Source organism: Leiobunum rupestre, chromosome 7, assembly GCF_980474605.1.
Source record: "Leiobunum rupestre chromosome 7, qqLeiRupe1.1.hap1, whole genome shotgun sequence".
Lineage (NCBI taxonomy): Eukaryota > Metazoa > Arthropoda > Arachnida > Opiliones > Sclerosomatidae > Leiobunum > Leiobunum rupestre.
The window spans coordinates 19,634,607-19,652,904 of NC_143390.1; the positions used below are offsets into that span (position 1 = coordinate 19,634,607).

At 40.6% G+C, this 18,298-nt stretch overlaps 2 protein-coding genes across 5 annotated transcripts in view; both read left to right on the forward strand.

Annotated features, from left to right (window-relative positions):
• The window catches only part of LOC149935049 (solute carrier organic anion transporter family member 74D-like), a 46,194-nt gene extending 35,112 nt beyond the window's left edge, over positions 1 to 11,082 (forward strand). For all 4 annotated transcript variants that reach the window (XM_090154325.1, XM_090154326.1, XM_090154324.1 and 1 more), the window contains exons 2-11: positions 6,560 to 7,100; positions 7,200 to 7,857; positions 7,928 to 8,017; positions 8,093 to 8,482; positions 8,556 to 8,720; positions 9,755 to 9,944; positions 10,008 to 10,158; positions 10,226 to 10,386; positions 10,447 to 10,511; positions 10,572 to 11,082. In XM_090154325.1, the coding sequence (XP_090010451.1) occupies positions 6,560 to 7,100; positions 7,200 to 7,857; positions 7,928 to 8,017; positions 8,093 to 8,482; positions 8,556 to 8,720; positions 9,755 to 9,944; positions 10,008 to 10,158; positions 10,226 to 10,386; positions 10,447 to 10,511; positions 10,572 to 10,858 (2,698 nt within the window). In that variant the 3' untranslated portion in view covers positions 10,859 to 11,082. The remainder of the gene's footprint in view (positions 1 to 6,559; positions 7,101 to 7,199; positions 7,858 to 7,927; positions 8,018 to 8,092; positions 8,483 to 8,555; positions 8,721 to 9,754; positions 9,945 to 10,007; positions 10,159 to 10,225; positions 10,387 to 10,446; positions 10,512 to 10,571) is intronic.
• Positions 11,083 to 14,130: 3,048 nt separating this feature from the next.
• Positions 14,131 to 18,137, forward strand: LOC149935050 (solute carrier organic anion transporter family member 74D-like). The gene is made up of 7 exons (XM_090154328.1): positions 14,131 to 14,610; positions 14,682 to 14,984; positions 15,062 to 15,148; positions 15,415 to 15,958; positions 16,021 to 16,171; positions 17,252 to 17,483; positions 17,556 to 18,137. The coding sequence occupies exons 1-7, from the start codon at positions 14,271 to 14,273 to the stop codon at positions 17,909 to 17,911; spliced, it is 2,013 nt and encodes a 670-aa protein (XP_090010454.1). The 5' UTR covers positions 14,131 to 14,270; the 3' UTR covers positions 17,912 to 18,137.
• The last annotated feature ends 161 nt before the right edge of the window (positions 18,138 to 18,298 follow it).

The window sequence follows — 18,298 nt, forward strand, 5'->3', positions numbered from 1 at the left end:
AAATTGTTATAAAAAAAGCAAGGGAATTGGAAAATTGTTATAAAAAAAGCAAGGGAATTGAAAATGGTTATGAAAAAAGCAGAGAATTGGAAAATTGTTATAAAAAAGCAAGGGAATTGGAAAATGGTTATGAAAAAAGCAGAGAATTGGAAAATTGTTATAAAAAAGCAAGGGAATTGGAAAATGGTTATGAAAAAAGCAGGGAATTGGAAAATGGTTATAAAAAAGCAGGGAATTAGAAAAATGTTATAAGAAAGCAAGGGAATTGAAAATGGTTATGAAAAAGCAGGGAATTGGAAAATGGTTATAAAAAAGCAGGGAATTGGAAAATTGTTATAAAAAAGCAAGGGAATTGAAAATGGTTATGAAAAAGCAGGGAATTGGAAAATTGTTATAAAAAAAGCAAGGGAATTGGAAAATTGTTATAAAAAAAGCAAGGGAATTGAAAATGGTTATGAAAAAAGCAGAGAATTGGAAAATTGTTATAAAAAAGCAAGGGAATTGGAAAATGGTTATGAAAAAAGCAGGGAATTGGAAAATTGTTATAAAAAAGCAAGGGAATTGGAAAATGGTTATAAAAAAGCAGGGAATTAGAAAAATGTTATAAGAAAGCAAGGGAATTGAAAATGGTTATGAAAAAGCAGGGAATTGAAAATGGTTATGAAAAAGCAGGGAATTGGAAAATGGTTATGAAAAAGCAGGGAATTGGAAAATGGTTATAAAAAAGCAGGGAATTGGAAAATTGTTATAAAAAAGCAAGGGAATTGAAAATGGTTATGAAAAAATCAGGGAAATTGAAAATGATTCTGGAAAGTCAAGGAATTTGAATATTGCCCTAATAAATCAGGAAAATTTTCAAATATGTATTAACCTTATTAAATATTTTTCAATAATTTACCTCAAACCTTTCATTTATGGTACAAAAATGGTCAGGGAAAACCTGGAAAAGTCAGCCCATATATTGCAATATAATTCAATAATTAATTTCCGTAACTAATCTTGTTAGTTAAATATTAGCGGAACTATTTTAAGGGCGGTAGACGAACAGCAGGGTTCGTACACTACCTGGAAAACCTGAAGAACCTGGAAAAGTCAGGGAATTTTAAAATGTTTCCAAAAGGTCAGGGAAAAGTCAGGGAATTTTAAAATGTTTCGAAAATTAAAGGGAAAAGTCAAGGAATTTATAAATGGTCCCAAAAAGTAAGGGAACTTTAAAATGACCCCAAAAAAATCAGACAAATACATTTTTGAAATAAAACATTTTTCAAGATTTTTATCTCAAACCATTCATTTATTTTACAAAAATGGTCAGGGAAAATTGGGCAATTTGGTCAGGGAAAACCTGGAAATGTCAGGGAATTTAATTCCGGGAATTTGTACGAACCCTGAACAGAGTTGCCACGCGCCCGGGAAAACAGGGAAAAGTCAGGGAATTAAAAAATGGCGCCAAAAAGTCAGGGAAAGGTCAGTGAATTTAAAGAATTTGTAAAAGGTCGATTTTCTCTTGACACTTTTTGAAAGTTAATTTTACTTTAGATATATTAAAAATTCTTGGATTATCATTTATTTCCTTGAAAGTTTGGCTAATATTTTCAACATTGCAATAACCATTTTACTGAAATATTTTCAACATTGCAATAACCATTTTACTGAAATATAAGTCCATTTAAATTTATTGATTTTGCCTTCCGCTAGACTAATAACAAAGAAAACTTTCAGCTACCGCGAATTGGTTAATTGGCTCCCTTTCTATGATCGGTGATTTCTTCTTTAGTCTGTTTATGTTTTTCCCCCCATAGCCACCAACCTTGGCCACTTTTGAAATGGAAATCTGCATTGCTAATATACGGTACCGCTGACTGGAATAGTTTATAATAGGCGCGAAAGTTAAAAAAAATGCGCCCATCCTGTTTCATCATTTTAATGAAATGATCATTGAATTTTTATAAATATTCATTGAAATTTGTCTGCCCCCTCGTCTTCCGAATTTCAAGGTTAAATTGAAGGGTATTGAAGAGATGTCTACGTGATGTTGAACGAGTGAGACACTCCATCGTCGAGCTGATTCTAGACGCCCGAGACGGACCGAAACACGCTGTTTTTCATTTTCCCCGATTATCATTTATTGGCTGGCCCCTATCCGTCTAGCGTCACTCTCGACAAAAATGATCTCAATGGGTCCTATCCTCTGTTAACTGGAATTCATTCTTGGACCTGAAAACGACAGAGCGAGGGGCTGATCACCAATTACGTCGAGATTACGTCAGGGTTGGCAAAAAAACGGCTTTTTTTTAAATTTAAAAATCCAGTATGGTTAAAAAAAGGTTTTAACCGGTGACTTAAACCGGTTAAAACTATTAATTAAAGATGCTCAAATTGCTTATATCTAGCCCTCATTGCTCAAATTACCAGATTTCAAAATTACGTTTTTGCGAGTGACAGTACCTTTACATTGTGAGGTATAGCAGACTTATATACCCTAACATGGCAGCGTATTTTCACGCAATGAATTTGGAAGATCCCCTAATTGCTTATATCTAACTCTCATTACTTGCGACAAAAAGTGAAGGTTAAGTTTTAGTTTTTTCAATATTTCTAATTAATTTCTCAATTTTTTTTAATAAAAAAAATTGGTTTTAACCATGGATTTTATCCTGTGGTTAAACCCGATTTAATGTTTTAACTATGGATTTTATCCTGTGGTTAAACCCGATTTAATGTTTTAACTATGGATTTTATCCTGTGGTTAAATCCGATTTAATGTTTTAACCATGGATTTTATCCTGTGGTTAAATCCGATTTAATGTTTTAACCATGGATTTTATCCTGTGGTTAAATCCGATTTAATGTTTTAACTATGGATTTTATCCTGTGGTTAAATCCGATTTAATGTTTTAACCATGGATTTTATCCTGTGGTTAAATCCGATTTAATGTTTTAACCATGGATTTTATCCTGTGGTTAAATCCGATTTAATGTTTTAACCATGGATTTTATCCTGTGGTTAAACCCGATTTAATGTTTTAACTATGGATTTTATCCTGTGGTTAAATCCGATTTAATGTTTTAACCATGGATTTTATCCTGTGGTTAAATCCGATTTAATGTTTTAACCATGGATTTTATCCTGTGGTTAAATCCGATTTAATGTTTTAACCATGGATTTTATCCTGTGGTTAAACCCGATTTAATGTTTTAACCATGGATTTTATCCTGTGGTTAAACCCGATTTAATGTTTTAACCATGGATTTTATCCTGTGGTTAAATCCGATTTAATGTTTTAACCATGGATTTTATCCTGTGGTTAAATCCGATTTAATGTTTTAACCATGGATTTTATCCTGTGGTTAAATCCGATTTAATGTTTTAACCATGGATTTTATCCTGTGGTTAAATCCGATTTAATGTTTTAACCATGGATTTTATCCTGTGGTTAAATCCGATTTAATGTTTTAACCATGGATTTTATCCTGTGGTTAAATCCGATTTAATGTTTTAACCATGGATTTTATCCTGTGGTTAAATCCGATTTAATGTTTTAACCATGGATTTTATCCTGTGGTTAAACCCGATTTAAACCAGGGTGGTTTAAGCTAGTCCGCCTGGCTCTTGCCAACCCTGGATTACGTACAGCGAAAGACAAACTCTTAGAATCTTCTCGATACATTGTGTATCTCCGATAAAATTCGACACTCAAACCTTGTAGTTCATAGTCGAGGCAAAAACTTGCGGGGGTGGGTTTTCACCTTCCACCCGCCGGCAATTACTTTACTGAGGGACAACTCCTAGAATCTGGTTCTCCCGCTGTGAGCTTCTGCCGGCTGATATGACGGAAAAATTACGGCCCTTGTTGTCAATTTTTTATTAAATGAAATCAAGTTAAAGCGGGTTAGAAAAGACTCAATAAGAGATAGATAGGTTCACGTGGATAGAAAAATGAAGAAAAAATGTGAAAACGTGGAGAACAGTATCACGTTGGTTACGAAAACGGGGAAATTGAGGTGGAGCCCAACCGGGTCGCCTTGAGCTCTTTCGCAATACCACCAGCGGCCCAAAAGGGGTGACGGCAATCGTTTCATTTGATACCCCCCAGCCTTTTTTATTTGAAGTAAAATCCAAATTAAACTAAAAGGGAAATCAGAGAAAAGTCAGTCAATTAAATAATGGGCCTAAAATGTCGGGGAATTAAATAATGGGCCTAAAATGTCGGGGAATTAAATAATGGGCCTAAAATGTCGGGGAATTAAATAATGGGCCTAAAAAGTCGGGGAATTAAATAATGGGCCTAAAAAGTCGGGGAATTAAATAATGGGCCTAAAAAGTCGGGGAATTTAAAAATGGGCCTAAAAAGTCAGGGAATTTAAAAATGGGCCTAAAAAGTCGGGGAATTTTAAGAATTTGTATAAAGTCAGGGAATTAAATTCTATCTTGGCACTTTTTGAAGGTAATTTTACTCTAGAAATCTATGGCAAATTTTATGATTATCATTTATTTCCTTGAAATTTGATCTAATTTTTTCAACATTGCAATAGCCTTTTTACTGAAATATAAGTCCATTTAAATTTATTAACTTCGGATAAAAGTATGTATAAAATACCATTTTTGGCCTAAAAAGTCAGGGAAAATCTCATAAAATGGTCAGGGAAAATAGGGAATTTTTAAATTTAAATCTGAAAATTTTGTGGCAACCCTGTCTACCGTTTTGTGTATTTCTAAACAAACGTTTAAAATTTGTATTAGTGGTTACTGCGGTGATATGGAGTAAAATTGTTTGGAAAATTCAGTTCTTCAAGATTCAATAGTTAGTTTTAATGATGGCACTGTCTTCTAAGTGCCTTCCATCTAAACATAAAGTATTTACCCTAAATTGAAGTTATCCAGTTGGGAAAGCGAGGAAGTTACAAAGTGATCGAACCTTTCTGCCTGGTCGAATGTCTCCATGCCACCCAGGAGCAACAAACACGCAAGGAGAATGCAACCCGTCAGACATCGTGCATTTTCTCGCGTACAATTTTCATTGGTTAGACACTTCAGCGCCTGCTGCCGTCGGAAGGGGAAAATTCGGAAATTGTCTTCCCCCCGCCCGTAAAACGTTCAGCGTAAAGGCCCGTCCAATGAAATTTGTACACAGCACCGCGTTAGCGTGTTTAAAGGCTAGCGGTGTTCTCCTTGCGTCTGTTGCTCCTAGATGCCATTGATAATTTGAGAGAGGTGAATGTGGTTATCCCGTTTCACTTTAACTAGAAACCCTTATAAGTAGTTGTTAAAACGAAGAATGACCGTTTCCTCCGGCGCAAGTCGGAAGACGTCAGTTTAAAGCCCGGCGCTCACTGCCTTTAACAAGCCTTTGCTTCGTAACGGAGACCATGCCTCGTGGAAGGCAGGACGGATACGAAACGGAGAGCCAGTGGGGGCCTAGCCTTAGGCAACCAATGAAATTCCGGGCTGATTTGACTTTGTACCGAAGGCAGGCGCTCACTCTTCGAGCGTGAGAAGGAATGGTAGCGACGCTAAAAATGACTTGCCATAGTCATTCTCGCTATGCATAAATACATTTTTGCGAAACATTCTCGTGATATAAATGGCCGGGTGGAGCGGGCGTGATTCGTCCCGCCATCTACGAGGGCAAAAGAGAAACATTATGTTAATCGCACTCGCGGGAGAGAAGAGAGTTGGCTGTTTCGCATTTACAGGAATGACTCCCAGAAAAGGGGTAATTGACGGATATTATTTCTCTCTCTTTTTAGCAGGAACGTGATCTTGAAATAAAGGTCCTTCTGATCCCACCCTCCTGCCCGCGCGCTAGTGCCAAGCTTTATTATGTTTATGACATAATCATCCCTTTTTATTTTTCGCTGCCTACCTCTCAACCGGGCACGTAGTCTTTTAAAACTTACGGACGTGTTTTTTTATTCACCGGCTTTTTTTAATACTCCATTATTACAACCTGACTCGTCGAGATGCCTAAAAGTCCGTGTCTGGTAGACCAAAATATTTCGGATTACTTCAAAATTTATCGCGTCATTTGGTGGTTTTGAAAATGTTCGAGTTAAGCGACGAATACTAAAATTCTAATAAGGAAAATTACTAATCGTAATTGGTCGTTAATTAAGGTGGTAAGGATTCCGCGGTTGGTTACTACGTAGTACGGCTTTGGTTGTCCGGGCTAATGTCTTTTTTGTATCGGCGGTTGCGAAATGGATCCGGGGATGATTGAAGTCGATGAGCTACATCGGGCTTCCCTCCGCCAATCCTCCCCGCGCGATCCCGATGGGAAAGAAATTGCTTTACTAGTCACCGAGAACGCTAGTAATCACTCAATTTAAGTAAGACGCCTGCCCGTATTTGCCGCGCGCTGGGGGTTTTTTTATCGTACTAGTTTTATTTACAAGGTAAACAACTTTGAACCGACTCTTTTTTCCCCTTCGATTCTTTCTTCTCGCGAGATGGGACGTTTTCGTTTTTAGCATTTTTGGGTAAAAGGTTTACTCGCGGAGTCGCGCGGGTGTACGCCAATGATATCGCTAATACATTCGTTCTTTTGGTTCTCGTCCGCAGGAAAGCGAAAGGCGACATTTGGGCCATGGAGTCGCCCATCGACCCGTGGCACGGTCATCCGGGCGTCGTCAGCAACGGCGGACTGCAGCGTCGGATACCGGGCACGAACGGCTTACCCAAGGAGGACGTTAAAAACGGAGTGTTCGCCAAAACGGGCGAGATTAACGGGGAACTTAAGAATGGCGGTGGCGGAACGAACGGCTGCCCGCCCACGACGCTACCAGCGGTCAACGGCGGCAACGGACTTATAACGACGGCGCCCGTCTTAGACAAGACTCATAATTTGGGTGGGGACGGTTGGGCTCCTTCGGGGGAAATCTTGCCACCGATCGCGCGGGAAGACTGCACCGTTCCGCTGTGTTGCGAGCACCATTCCCGCGTGGCCGTCGTCGACCGCCAGTGTCCGTTCTACGAGGACGACGACGACGAAGACGAGAACGACTACGTTTGCGGCTTGTGGTCCATTCGACCCAAGTGGCTTCAACCTTTCGCCAACAAAAAGGCCTTCTTGGCCGTTTTCTGTTTGACTAGCGTCCTTCAGGTCAGTGTTTCTTCTCTAACCTCGGCTTTTTATCGATTTCTTTTTCGAAACTAATTCGACCGTCTTTCGTATCATTTTCGCGGATGACGGGATCAACAGGGAATGTACTATACGTATTTCGTCAGCGTCTTGACGACGATCGAGAAGTTGTATCAGATCCAGAGCAAGACGACGGGCATCATCATGTCGGCCACCGAGATCGGGCAAATCGGCGGCGCCTTGTTACTGACTTATTACGGGGGGCAGGGTCACCGGCCCAGGTGGATCGCGTGTGGAATGCTGGTATTCGCGTTCGCTTCCATCCTTTGCTCCACGCCTCATTTCTTTTTGGGGGGCGAGGTCCTCTTGCCGGCGTCGGCCAGAGCCGGCGGACACGAAAACATGACGTTGATCGACTTGGAGTCGAAATTGTGCCATCGCGAAGAAGACGAGAAAGAAGCTCCTTCCTTCTTCGCCAAAAACGCGGACGCGCTCTTCAACGAGTCTTTGGCCCATCGATGGAACGGCTCGTCGCCTTGGGACAACGAGAGCGACGCCAAGGAACGGGCTGCCAACCCGGAGGCCAACGCGCTTCGCTCTCGGAGGAATTGCGACGCCACGGGCAAGCCCAATCAACAGGGCCAAATCACGCACACGGTGCTGGCGGTTTTCTTCATCTCCTTACTCTTCATCGGAATCGGAGCTACCACCGTCAACACGCTGGGAATTCCGTACATCGACGACAACGTCGCTACCAGAGAATCTCCTCTCTATTTCGGTAAGCCCCGGAATCTTACGCGATGATAGGTTCCAACCACTTAACGCTCTTAACGCTCTCACTCGCTCAGGTATTACCATCGGAGTTCGAATATTCGGACCAGTTTTCGGCTTCCTCTTGGGCTCTTTCTGTACCGGGGTCTACGTTAACTTCCCTTTCGGTAAGTCGAATTATATTTCCTTTTAGTAAGGTTGTTACAACTAAACTTTGCTTACGACTTTGCTCGCCGATCCAGAAGACGTCCCTTTGGGTTTGACCACTGACAATCCTCAGTGGATCGGCGCTTGGTGGCTGGGAGTGTTCATCGTGGGAGCGGCTCTAATCTTGACGGCGTTCCCCATGATGGCCTTTCCGAGGAATCTGCCCACTCAGCCGGACTCCAGGTGCCAATCTCCTCTACATCAGTGCGGGGGCCCCCACGCCTTGGGCCCTCCTCTCCCCCCGCAACACTTGCTCGGCAACGGACCTCTGACTGACAGTTTGATTAAACCGCCGGAGGCCGACAAACTTCTGGTCAATGGTAATGTTCCTGGAGCCCTGGTCAAGGTCGCGAACGCCGACCATATTCTAATTGCCAAACGGAAACAAATACGGCGGAGGAATAACAAGAAACCTATTTTAAAAGGTACTCTTCCCTTCGAGGCACCACCCAATCGGAGCCGCTTAAACTAATACCGATCTTTGTCCTTCTTCGACAGATTTCCCGGCAGCCATGCGTCGTTTACTGAAGAACGACATTCTGTTGTGCCGAACTGCCAGCAGCGTACTTCATATATTACCCATAGCTGGACTATACACCTTTCTACCCAAGTACCTAGAGAGCCAGTTTCAACTTACAGCTGCCAAAGCTAACATGATCTCTGGTAAGACATCCACGCTATTTGTACCGCTATAAAGTTCGCTCGTAGTCAACCATCGACCTGACTATATCGTTAAATAGCTAAAATCCACATTGACACCGTGCTGTAAGACGTCGCGCGTATTATCAAAATCATTGACTTGCCGCCATCGCGACGGAAAATCTCGTTTTTAAACCACGCCCGTTTCTTTGAGAACCATCCTTAATGTCCAAGTCTATACGTATATAATTTCCTGATAAAATATGATCAAATTATGCGAGGGACTGATCACTCCGCGTAATCGGTGTACAGAGCCGTACCTTTGACTGTACTAATGGGATTACGCGTAATCTTTGAAGTCCCTGCCTTTGGTAGTGCTAATCTAAGCGTAATCCGGTGTACAGACTTTCTAAGAGTGGTTAGCCCTCGAAATTATGTTAAAGGTATTCCTTTAGAAAATTATCTTTAAACGTAGCTTATCCATTATGTGGCGTCGTTATTGCGGAGAGTACCAATATGAATATGGTATCTTCTGTCTTATTTTCGCGCGTGTTGGTCGTCTCGTCGCCAAGGAGACGCGGGATATTTCTCCAAAGCTGGCATCTTCTCGTCCCGACCCGTTCGTGTAGATCGCCGGCTATTCCAACCCCCATGTATCCCCCCATCTAGCAGTCTGGCATTTGGTCTAGCCATTGTTGATTTATTATGACCGGCCAAACTTTATTTTTTTCCTTTACAAAGCGTTTATTAAGCGTATGCTTGCCAACAATTTTCAGTCTACCCGAGTAGTACCGTCAAAAACCGCCAGTCTCGCTGCTGGTCTACCGTTATTACGCTATTCTCGAACTAATTAATGCCGCCACACGAACCGGTAACGTAGCCTCTTACTCGCGTCTAACGCGTAATTTCGAAATGCAAACAAGGTGATTGTCTGAGATGTCTTAAATGCCGCGACGGAGGGGAGGGTTGAAATGTCTGAAATTTAAATGTATTTCCATAAACTAACCTTACTCGTAATCTATTTTGTAAGAAATGTTATCTTTTTGGTTTTTTCGTAGGAATGGCAGGAATTTTGGTGATGGGAGTGGGCATTTTCGCCAGCGGTGTCTTCATGAGAAGTTTCAAACCCAACGCCCGATTTGTGGCTCGTTGGATCGCCCTTTGCGCCCTTCTCTACGCCATCGGCATGATTATCCTCATGTGGGTTGGATGTCCCTTAAACAACTACGTTGGTTTAAATACAACCAGGTTTGTGTCATCAAAGTGTCCACTCCGTGAACTCGCTTCTCTGACCATTTCGTTTCATTCCAGCGATTCAGTCCGTCCTGTCAACGACTACTGTAATGGAACGTGTCACTGTAAAGTGGGCGAATTCTCTCCCGTCTGCACCAGCGACGGAGTCACCTACTTGTCGCCTTGTTTAGCCGGCTGCACCAAAGTTGATGGCAGTGCCAATAAGCAGGTACCACCGTCATATAATCGTGTATACTAAAGGACCCTTTTTAACTTAGTTCTTTGACCGCTTTCAGTACACCTTTAGCGAGTGCCTTTGTCTAGAACCAACTACCACGGCTATCAATGGCTACTGTCCATTAGAATGCGGTAACTTGGTGTGGTACACCATCATCTTTTCGTTATTTGTCCTGATTCATTCTACCTCCGAAGTCGGTTCCATGCTGCTCACCTTAAGGTAACGCTTTCCTTCTTTAAATCAATCAAGTGGGAAACTCGACTAATTTTACCCCATCAGGTGCGTCGATCCTCAAGACAAAGCGATGGCTTTGGGTCTGATTTCTTTCGCCATTGGTTTATTTGGTAAGTAATTGTCGCGGTGATCAATTATAAGCGATGTTTTAACTTAATTTGTCTCCGTAGGTAATGTGCCTTGCCCCATCATCTACGGCGCTATCGTAGATTCGGCGTGTCTCTTTTGGGAAGACAATTGCGGTAAACCAGGGGCGTGTCGAATCTACGACCCGGTCCGTTTCCGCATGGTCTTCCACGGCGTGACGGCCGTCATCATGCTGGCCGCCTTCGTGGTGGACGCCATCATCTGGTACAAGTCCAGCAATATCTCTTTCCACGTTGACGAGGACCCGGTCAAACGCGAAGAATCGCGACCCATCAACGAAGAACTGGACAATTTCGAGACGACAGTGTGAAAACGTCATGTCGTTTAGCTCGCATCCGAGGTAACGAAGCGCCGTAAGGACTGTCGGTGTCCTTCGAGCTACGATGATTGGGGTGACGCTCGAAAGTAAGATAGTATCGATGTTTGTTGGTGTATTTCTCTTTGTACCCTGACCAAAACAAAATCTAAAATGGTTTTGGAAGGAGCGTCGGTTCTTCCAAAACTCTTTACTCCACGGCTCCCCTCCCTCCCTCCAAAATACGCTATCCTTTTTAAAAAACACTCCGTCCCTTACGAGCGGCTGCATTTCTTTAAAAAGTAAAAAAAAAAAAAAATTAAAATACAGGGAAAAAAAGATGTGTATAAAGTTATTAAAACTGGCGATAAAATATTTTAATATACGAATATAAAGAAGACAACCCGATTTGGTTTCTTCCGGAAGATTTTGGTTGGCGCTATTTTCCCATTGGCTATACAATGCAAAAAAACGGAAGCGTTTAACCACCACCGTCAGCTCTATACGTGAAAACAAAATCAAATTTTTCGCATAGTCACCGACATGCTAAAAAAGATCCAATTGTTGTTTCATAAGTGTCAAAAACATAACGAATGGTAAAAAACGGTCAGGAATGCCACGTCTTTGACATTCCACTAGGTAGGAATCTCGCGATTTCGAATTATTCGATATTTGAGAAACCGCTTTCTCAAATTTTGTTTTTTAAATGTCTGTTCCTCCCGGTGTATTATATATAAAAAAAAGTACAGTACTTCTTATAAAAAAAAAATGAAATATATTCGGGAATATATTATCGTCGTGCGAAAGTAGCGTTTTACGTTTTCGTTTTAAGAAAAGGCACTTTTTCGCGAGATTCTCTCTGTTACGATTGTTCTTACACACTTTTTAAAAAAGAAACCCCATTTCGTTGGATAGATCTGTTATTTTATATATATATAAGCTTTAAGCGAGGATGAAAGAAATATTTTTCATTTTGAAAATCGAAATTTATTCTCGACCCCTTCGACAGATTTTAAGATAATGATAACAACGCGTATTTTTACTGAAAAAAAATAAAGATATAAAATATTTTTTAAACTACTCGAAATAAGAAATAATCCTTTTTTTAATAAAAATATATCGTATAATATAAGTTATAATTTTCAAATTAACGAAAACAGTAAAAATAAAATAATGGAAACCCAAATATTTAGAAAGAAAATTAAGTTTTACAAACATATTCGTATATAGGTTTTATGATACTGCCATATTTGCGATTGTATTTAATATTAAATATTTAAAAAATTTACTGCCATTATTAAAAATTAAATAAATCCCCTTTCGTTGGGATTACTATAACGGGTTAATATGTTTTAATTGAAAAACAAAACACGCATTTTCAGTTGGCCGTTTGGTTGTTAGGTTTCAAAGTCGGTATCTGCGTTAGAATTGTTAGGTTTTTTAAGTCGGTAGCAACGTTAGTTAGGACATCTTAGAGGTCCTTATTCGCAAACGTCTGTTTTGGCTTTCAAGGTTATTTGGAGGTCACACGAAAAAGATTTGCTAGTTGACAAGTAAAGAATAGTAGGGTAGTTTTCAAGGTTATTTTTATAATTTTGAAGGTCACCCGGAAAAGGGTAGTTTTCATTTTTCAAGGTTATTTTTATAATGTTGAAGGTCACCTGGAAACTGGTAGTTTTCAAGGTTATTTTTATAATGTTGAAGGTCACTTGGAAACTGGTACTTTTCAAGGTTATTCTTATAATTTTGAAGTTCATCATATCCTCATTTTGAGGACAAGACTGTTTTAGTAATCTTAATGTAGTGAGCCAAATTCGGATTTGGCTGTTTTTGTTACTGCCATTGTTGACAAAGAATGTCGTTGTACGTGAACCCTTTCTAAACCTGACACCATTCGGGTGAATGTTTATATTTTTCTTTACTCTCTTCATTACTGGCGTTTTTTGTTTTGTTTAAATCGTAAATCAAGAAACGATATTATTAAAGGCTTTCGCCTGAGAAAAATTTCCTAAATCGGTGGGAAATTTTAGAAAGAGTGAATGGTTTCTTGTACAAAATAGAAAGATGAAACCTTTCGTAGTTCATTGTGTAAATAGCATTATTTCACGTTGAGAAAAAAGCAAAGATGTCACACTAATTTCGAGGTCTCATATTTTAAATGTTTACCTCTCGTTCGCCCGCCCCCCCCCCTACACTACTATTAGTTATTAATAAAAAAGTCGGAATTTTGTCCGAGTTAAGTATTTTTTGTGCCCCAGAAAAAAAGGTATAAAAAAATGTTATCCTTTTGTACATTGTATTCCGTTCCACACTAAAATTAGTCGTTATTGACTTTTGACGCTCTTTAAGACGAGATGCTTAGTAATATGACGTTATAAGCGGACGTCATATACACGAACAAGACGTTGTCTATAGTTTTAAAAGTATTGTTTAGTGACAAAATAAACAAAAACGATAAAATATTTTATTTATGATATAAAGAGGAATAAGCGTTCAACAACACAAAAAGAAAATATTTGGTGCTATATGTAATAATAAAATAAAAGGAAACAACTTACAAAAGAAAAAATCTCCATTATAATATCTAAAAGACTGGTTCATGAATAAAACCTGAAACGTTTATTACTCGAAGAGTTTAACGTCATTTAATTGATTTAAGCTTACATAAAACTATTTAAATTAAATAATTTTTGATTTTCTACAAGATTAAATATTTAACCGATTTAATTGATGTATTTGATTAAGAATGTATTTATACTTGGGGATAATGACTTATGAGAATGTTGGCGGGCACGTGAGGGGGGGAAGTAAAAACGCCACCGGGGGGGGCCTCAATCGCGTCTGAAGATGTCAGTTTTAGTTAACCATTGATATACAGGGCTGATTTCATTGTTTTAGTGAGTTGGAGCTTACTGTGAGGTGGATTGAGGTCGACGCTAGAAATCATCTCAACTTACTCATTCTTGATTGGACCATTTGGGTGCTGGGAAAACTTAGGGGAATTGAATTGAAGCTGGGGAGATTTCAATCTTACGGTCCATGGTATAATTACATAAATTAGGATGAAGAGAAATCTCAAGTAAGATTCATTGCTACCGTGTATTCTCCATTGATAAGGCCATAATCTGTGAACGATAGTCCTATTTTTAAATGACAGTTTTTGCCAATAGTTATCTAATCGAAGATTTTCAACGAAACCTCTCCATTTTTTGAGTCCTTATCACGATTTTCTTTGATCAATAACTCGAAAGCTTTACGTAAGACATTTCCCAACGGGCGACATTATTCGAAAACTGCTATTGAGAAACAAACAAAACCATATTTCTTGTCTGAAATCTGTTTTGTTGAAATAATAATCGTTGGGCGAAATGAGAATTTGATTATTTTGAAATCCGCGTGAATTTTGGGAGTTTTCATATTATTGAAGATGGTGTCCGTGGTTAAGGGTAAATCGTGGAAAGACGATGAGTTTCAAAGTCTCGACGACCAGGATGTCGTTTGTGGCTTCGGACCTTTCAAGGGACGATGGCTCCAATCTTTGGCCAACCCCAAGATGTTCCTGATCGTCTACTGCGCCTTGGGAATTCTGCAAGGTGCCTATTTCACCTATACCGTGGGTATCGTATCGACTATCGAGAAGAGATTCGCCTTCGACAGTAAAGCCAGCGGGTTGATCTTGATAGCCGACAACTTAAGTCCAATTTTTACCAGCATCCTGATAGGCTACTACGGTGGCCAAGCTCATCGTCCACGTATCATTGGATTCGGTAGAGTCTTCGCGTTTATTTAAAATTTGAAGGTTAAAAAGCGCGTTTGGTGATTGTCCTCAATTTTGTAGGTATGTTAGTCGTGGTCATCAGCTGTTTCTTGTCCGCCAGCCCGTACTTTATGTTCGGCCCTGGACTTCATTTGCTTAACAAGGAAATGGGGAAACAAAATTCGACTCTGTGCCACGGCGAGGATTCTTTGGCCGACTTGAATTGCGAGACCGATCGAAGCGGTCATTTCGCCACGCTGACCGCGGTGTCCCTCTTCTTCGCGGGAAGTTTCTTGAGCGGATTCGGTGGAAGCGCTTATTACACGGCCGGCATAGCGTACTTGGACGATAATGTCAAGAAGGAAAATTCACCGCAATACTTCTGTAAGTTCGACCAAGTCCAAATTTAAATTTGAAATTTAAAAAAAAAAGGGTAATAACTATACATCGTTTTTGAGCAGCTTTAACGATGGCCATCCGATTAGTGGGTCCCGCTTTGGGTTTTGCCTTGTCATCGTTTTGTCTTCGAAAATTTGAAGATCCGTCTTGTAAGGTTACAACTTGGGAAAATACTCTACTGGACCCGAATCTAGATTACGCGCTTTGTTCTTTCAAAGCAGCGCCGCGGTCACTTGTAGATTTCCACCAAAATATGAACATGTAGGCAAAATATTACCTTTAACTTAACAACTAATCTTTTTACGCGTACGCTTGGTATTTTGGTGGAAATGTTTGGCGATTTATAATTCAGTTCCAGTAGTTTATTTGTCCAAGGCGTTTCACTTAGTGGTGATAATAACGTTGGTTTTTCTAGTGTCTCCTAACATTCCGGACACGGACCCACGATGGGTTGGAGCCTGGTGGCTTGGTTTTGTGATGTTGGGCCTCTTCACGCTAGTCTTTAGCATACCCATGTTCTTCTTTCCACGACGTTTGAGATCAGCGCCGATAAAAGAACGCGGGGATGACGATTCTAAAAAATTGCCCAAATTGAAGGACATGCCGAAAAGTTTGAAGAGGTTGATGAAGAACGCAATCTACGTCTGTCACACTCTCAGCCTGGTTTTCCATTTGAACGGAATCCTGGGATACTTCATATTAATGCCTCGATTTATGGAAGCCCACTTTCGCAAAACTGCCTCGGACGCCAGCATCCTGTCCGGTTCCACCAGCATCATGTCCATGCTCATAGGTCTCTTTTTCGGAGGACTGGTCATCCGGCGCTTCAAGCCGAAACCCCGATTCTTGACGGCTTACATGGTGTTCGTTCACGTCGTTAGCATGGCCACATTTTTGATCGTCATGTTTTTCGCTTGCCCTCCCGCGAAGATGGCCCATCCTCCTTTACCCACTGGAAGGTTCGCTAGGCGATTTTAACCACGTTATTTATCCGAGTATTTACACTAGTTTTTTTTCGTAGTTTGCAATTGATTAATCAATGTAACGAAAATTGTGGATGTCACGCGAATGTCTTTCAACCAGTTTGCGCTACTGGGTCCGGCACCAATTTTTTTTCGCCTTGTCACGCCGGATGTACTACGGCCATTACTAAACCTAATCTCACTCAACAGGTAAGAGATAAATTTGTAAGGGTGTACGCCTCTCCCTACAACTTTTGGATCAGTTCATGTTTTCACGAGTTATTCGGAATGGTTAGGAGGCCAATAAAAAAACATCGCGTACAAGATTACGAACAGGCTCGATAAAAATGGGGAAATCTGTAGAATTACCCAAGTTTTTCTCTTTAAAGGTTAAGTTTACTCCAGTAATAACGACTCTATTTGGACCCAGGTCCGCTCTAGACGTTCCTTACTACGAAAATACCTTAGATTTGAACCTATTACCTCACTGTAGATATGATTTATACGACCACATCAAGCGTCTGGTTTTTATACCGGGTGAATTCGCCTTAGTATGATTTCTTCTAACCATTCTTAAAACTCCATCGATTTCCAATTGCGTCATTAGTAAGCTCTGAATTGTCACATCAGAGTAGGTGTAGGAAGGTGTTAGCTTGCATGGTACCTAAAATAATGACATTTAAAAGTCCCAAGCTGGCTTGGGTCTATGGTGGTGCCTTGGGTATTAGCGTAGCTGATTAGATTCTCAATGAGCATGTTCTTCCCTGCCCTACTAAAGAGTGACCTATTAAATCGGACAATATCTATTAGTATTATACTAACACATTGTAAGTTATCATCTATATGCGATGGTTCGTTGTAAGCAGTGTCGGATCAACCAATAGGCCCCCCAAAGGTAGCCTGGAACGAGGCTAGGAGGACCCTAATAAGTCTCGAGCCTAGGTGTTTACGTGGTAGATAATTTAATTGACATTAGGCGCTTACATAAAACATCCTTCAAGGAAATCGCCAAGAAGTAATATTTTCGAGAGCCAGACCCTGAAAGTTACTGTTTATATAGGGCTTGTTGAAATAATGGAAACTTTTCACCTTAATATGTCAAAAAAAAGCTTTGTGCTTAAAAGGGAACATTTGTTGCATACCGTCCAGGTGAAAAGTTTCCATTATTTTAACAAGCACTATATAAACAGTAACTTACAGGTCCTGGCTTTCGGAAAAATTAATTCTTGAAGACCAACCCCCCTTATAAGTCACAAGAAGTCTGTGGAATTTGGTAAACTCTTTTCGAAGGTATTCGAAGGATGCGGTTGTTCCCTGAGCCACGAAGACACTGGACAGCTGACCGAAGGTTTGTGCCCATTCGACTGCAATATGTTTATCTCTTACATATTGGTTTTGGCCGTTGCCAAGTTGATTTCGGCCTCTGGACGAGTCGGTAATATGCTGATAACCTTGAGATGTATCGACCGGAAAGACAAAACCTTGGCTCTCGGCGGAATCGGTTGCCTAATATCCGCTTTTGGTAAGTATATAAGCGAATAACGTTTGGAAAAACCTCGTAAAAAACGAATGGTTGGTTCTTTTATTCGTTTAGCGTTTATTCCTCATCCGTTGATTTTCGGCGCCATGGCCGATTCGGCTTGTATCGTTTGGGAAGAAAGTTGCGGATCGACGGGAAATTGTTGGTTGTACGATGTTGACAAACTGCGTTACATTATGCACGGTGGTTGCGTGGCTTTCATGGCGGTGGGAACTTTATTCGATATCGTGGTGTTCCTCTTAAGCGATAGGTTAAAGGACTTCTACGACGACGTCCCTCAGGCGGAACCCGAACCGGCGGTGTCCGTGAACTATAGTAAGGTCGCCAATGACGAAGACGAGGTGGACCTCTACTCGAAATCGCCGCTGACCTTGGGCAATTCTTACAATAAACTCAGTTCCGGTATTTGATATCGCATTTCGCCGATGAATCTTGTAAATAACCCTTAAACGATACGCGTGGGAGAGAGACTTGACAAGGCGGCTTCTTCAATCCCGCGCTAAACCGAGGATTTTTCTCAGTAATTGACGCCCACTGTGGTAGATCTTGAAACGACCACTCTGTTTTACGCCGGTCGTGTTAGACATTTATAGGTCAAAGTCAAATTTTTTGGAAATAAATAAATTACGTAAGTTATGATTGTGGTTCTATTGGCGTCTTTTGGTTATATGAAAGAGACGCCGCTCAGTAGGCGACGACAATATTTACTCGGCTTATTTACAACGCGGTACTTCAATGGCGAATTTGTCTCCTTATCTTCCACCCCCATAATAATTATTTTCACTCCCCCTTTCAGC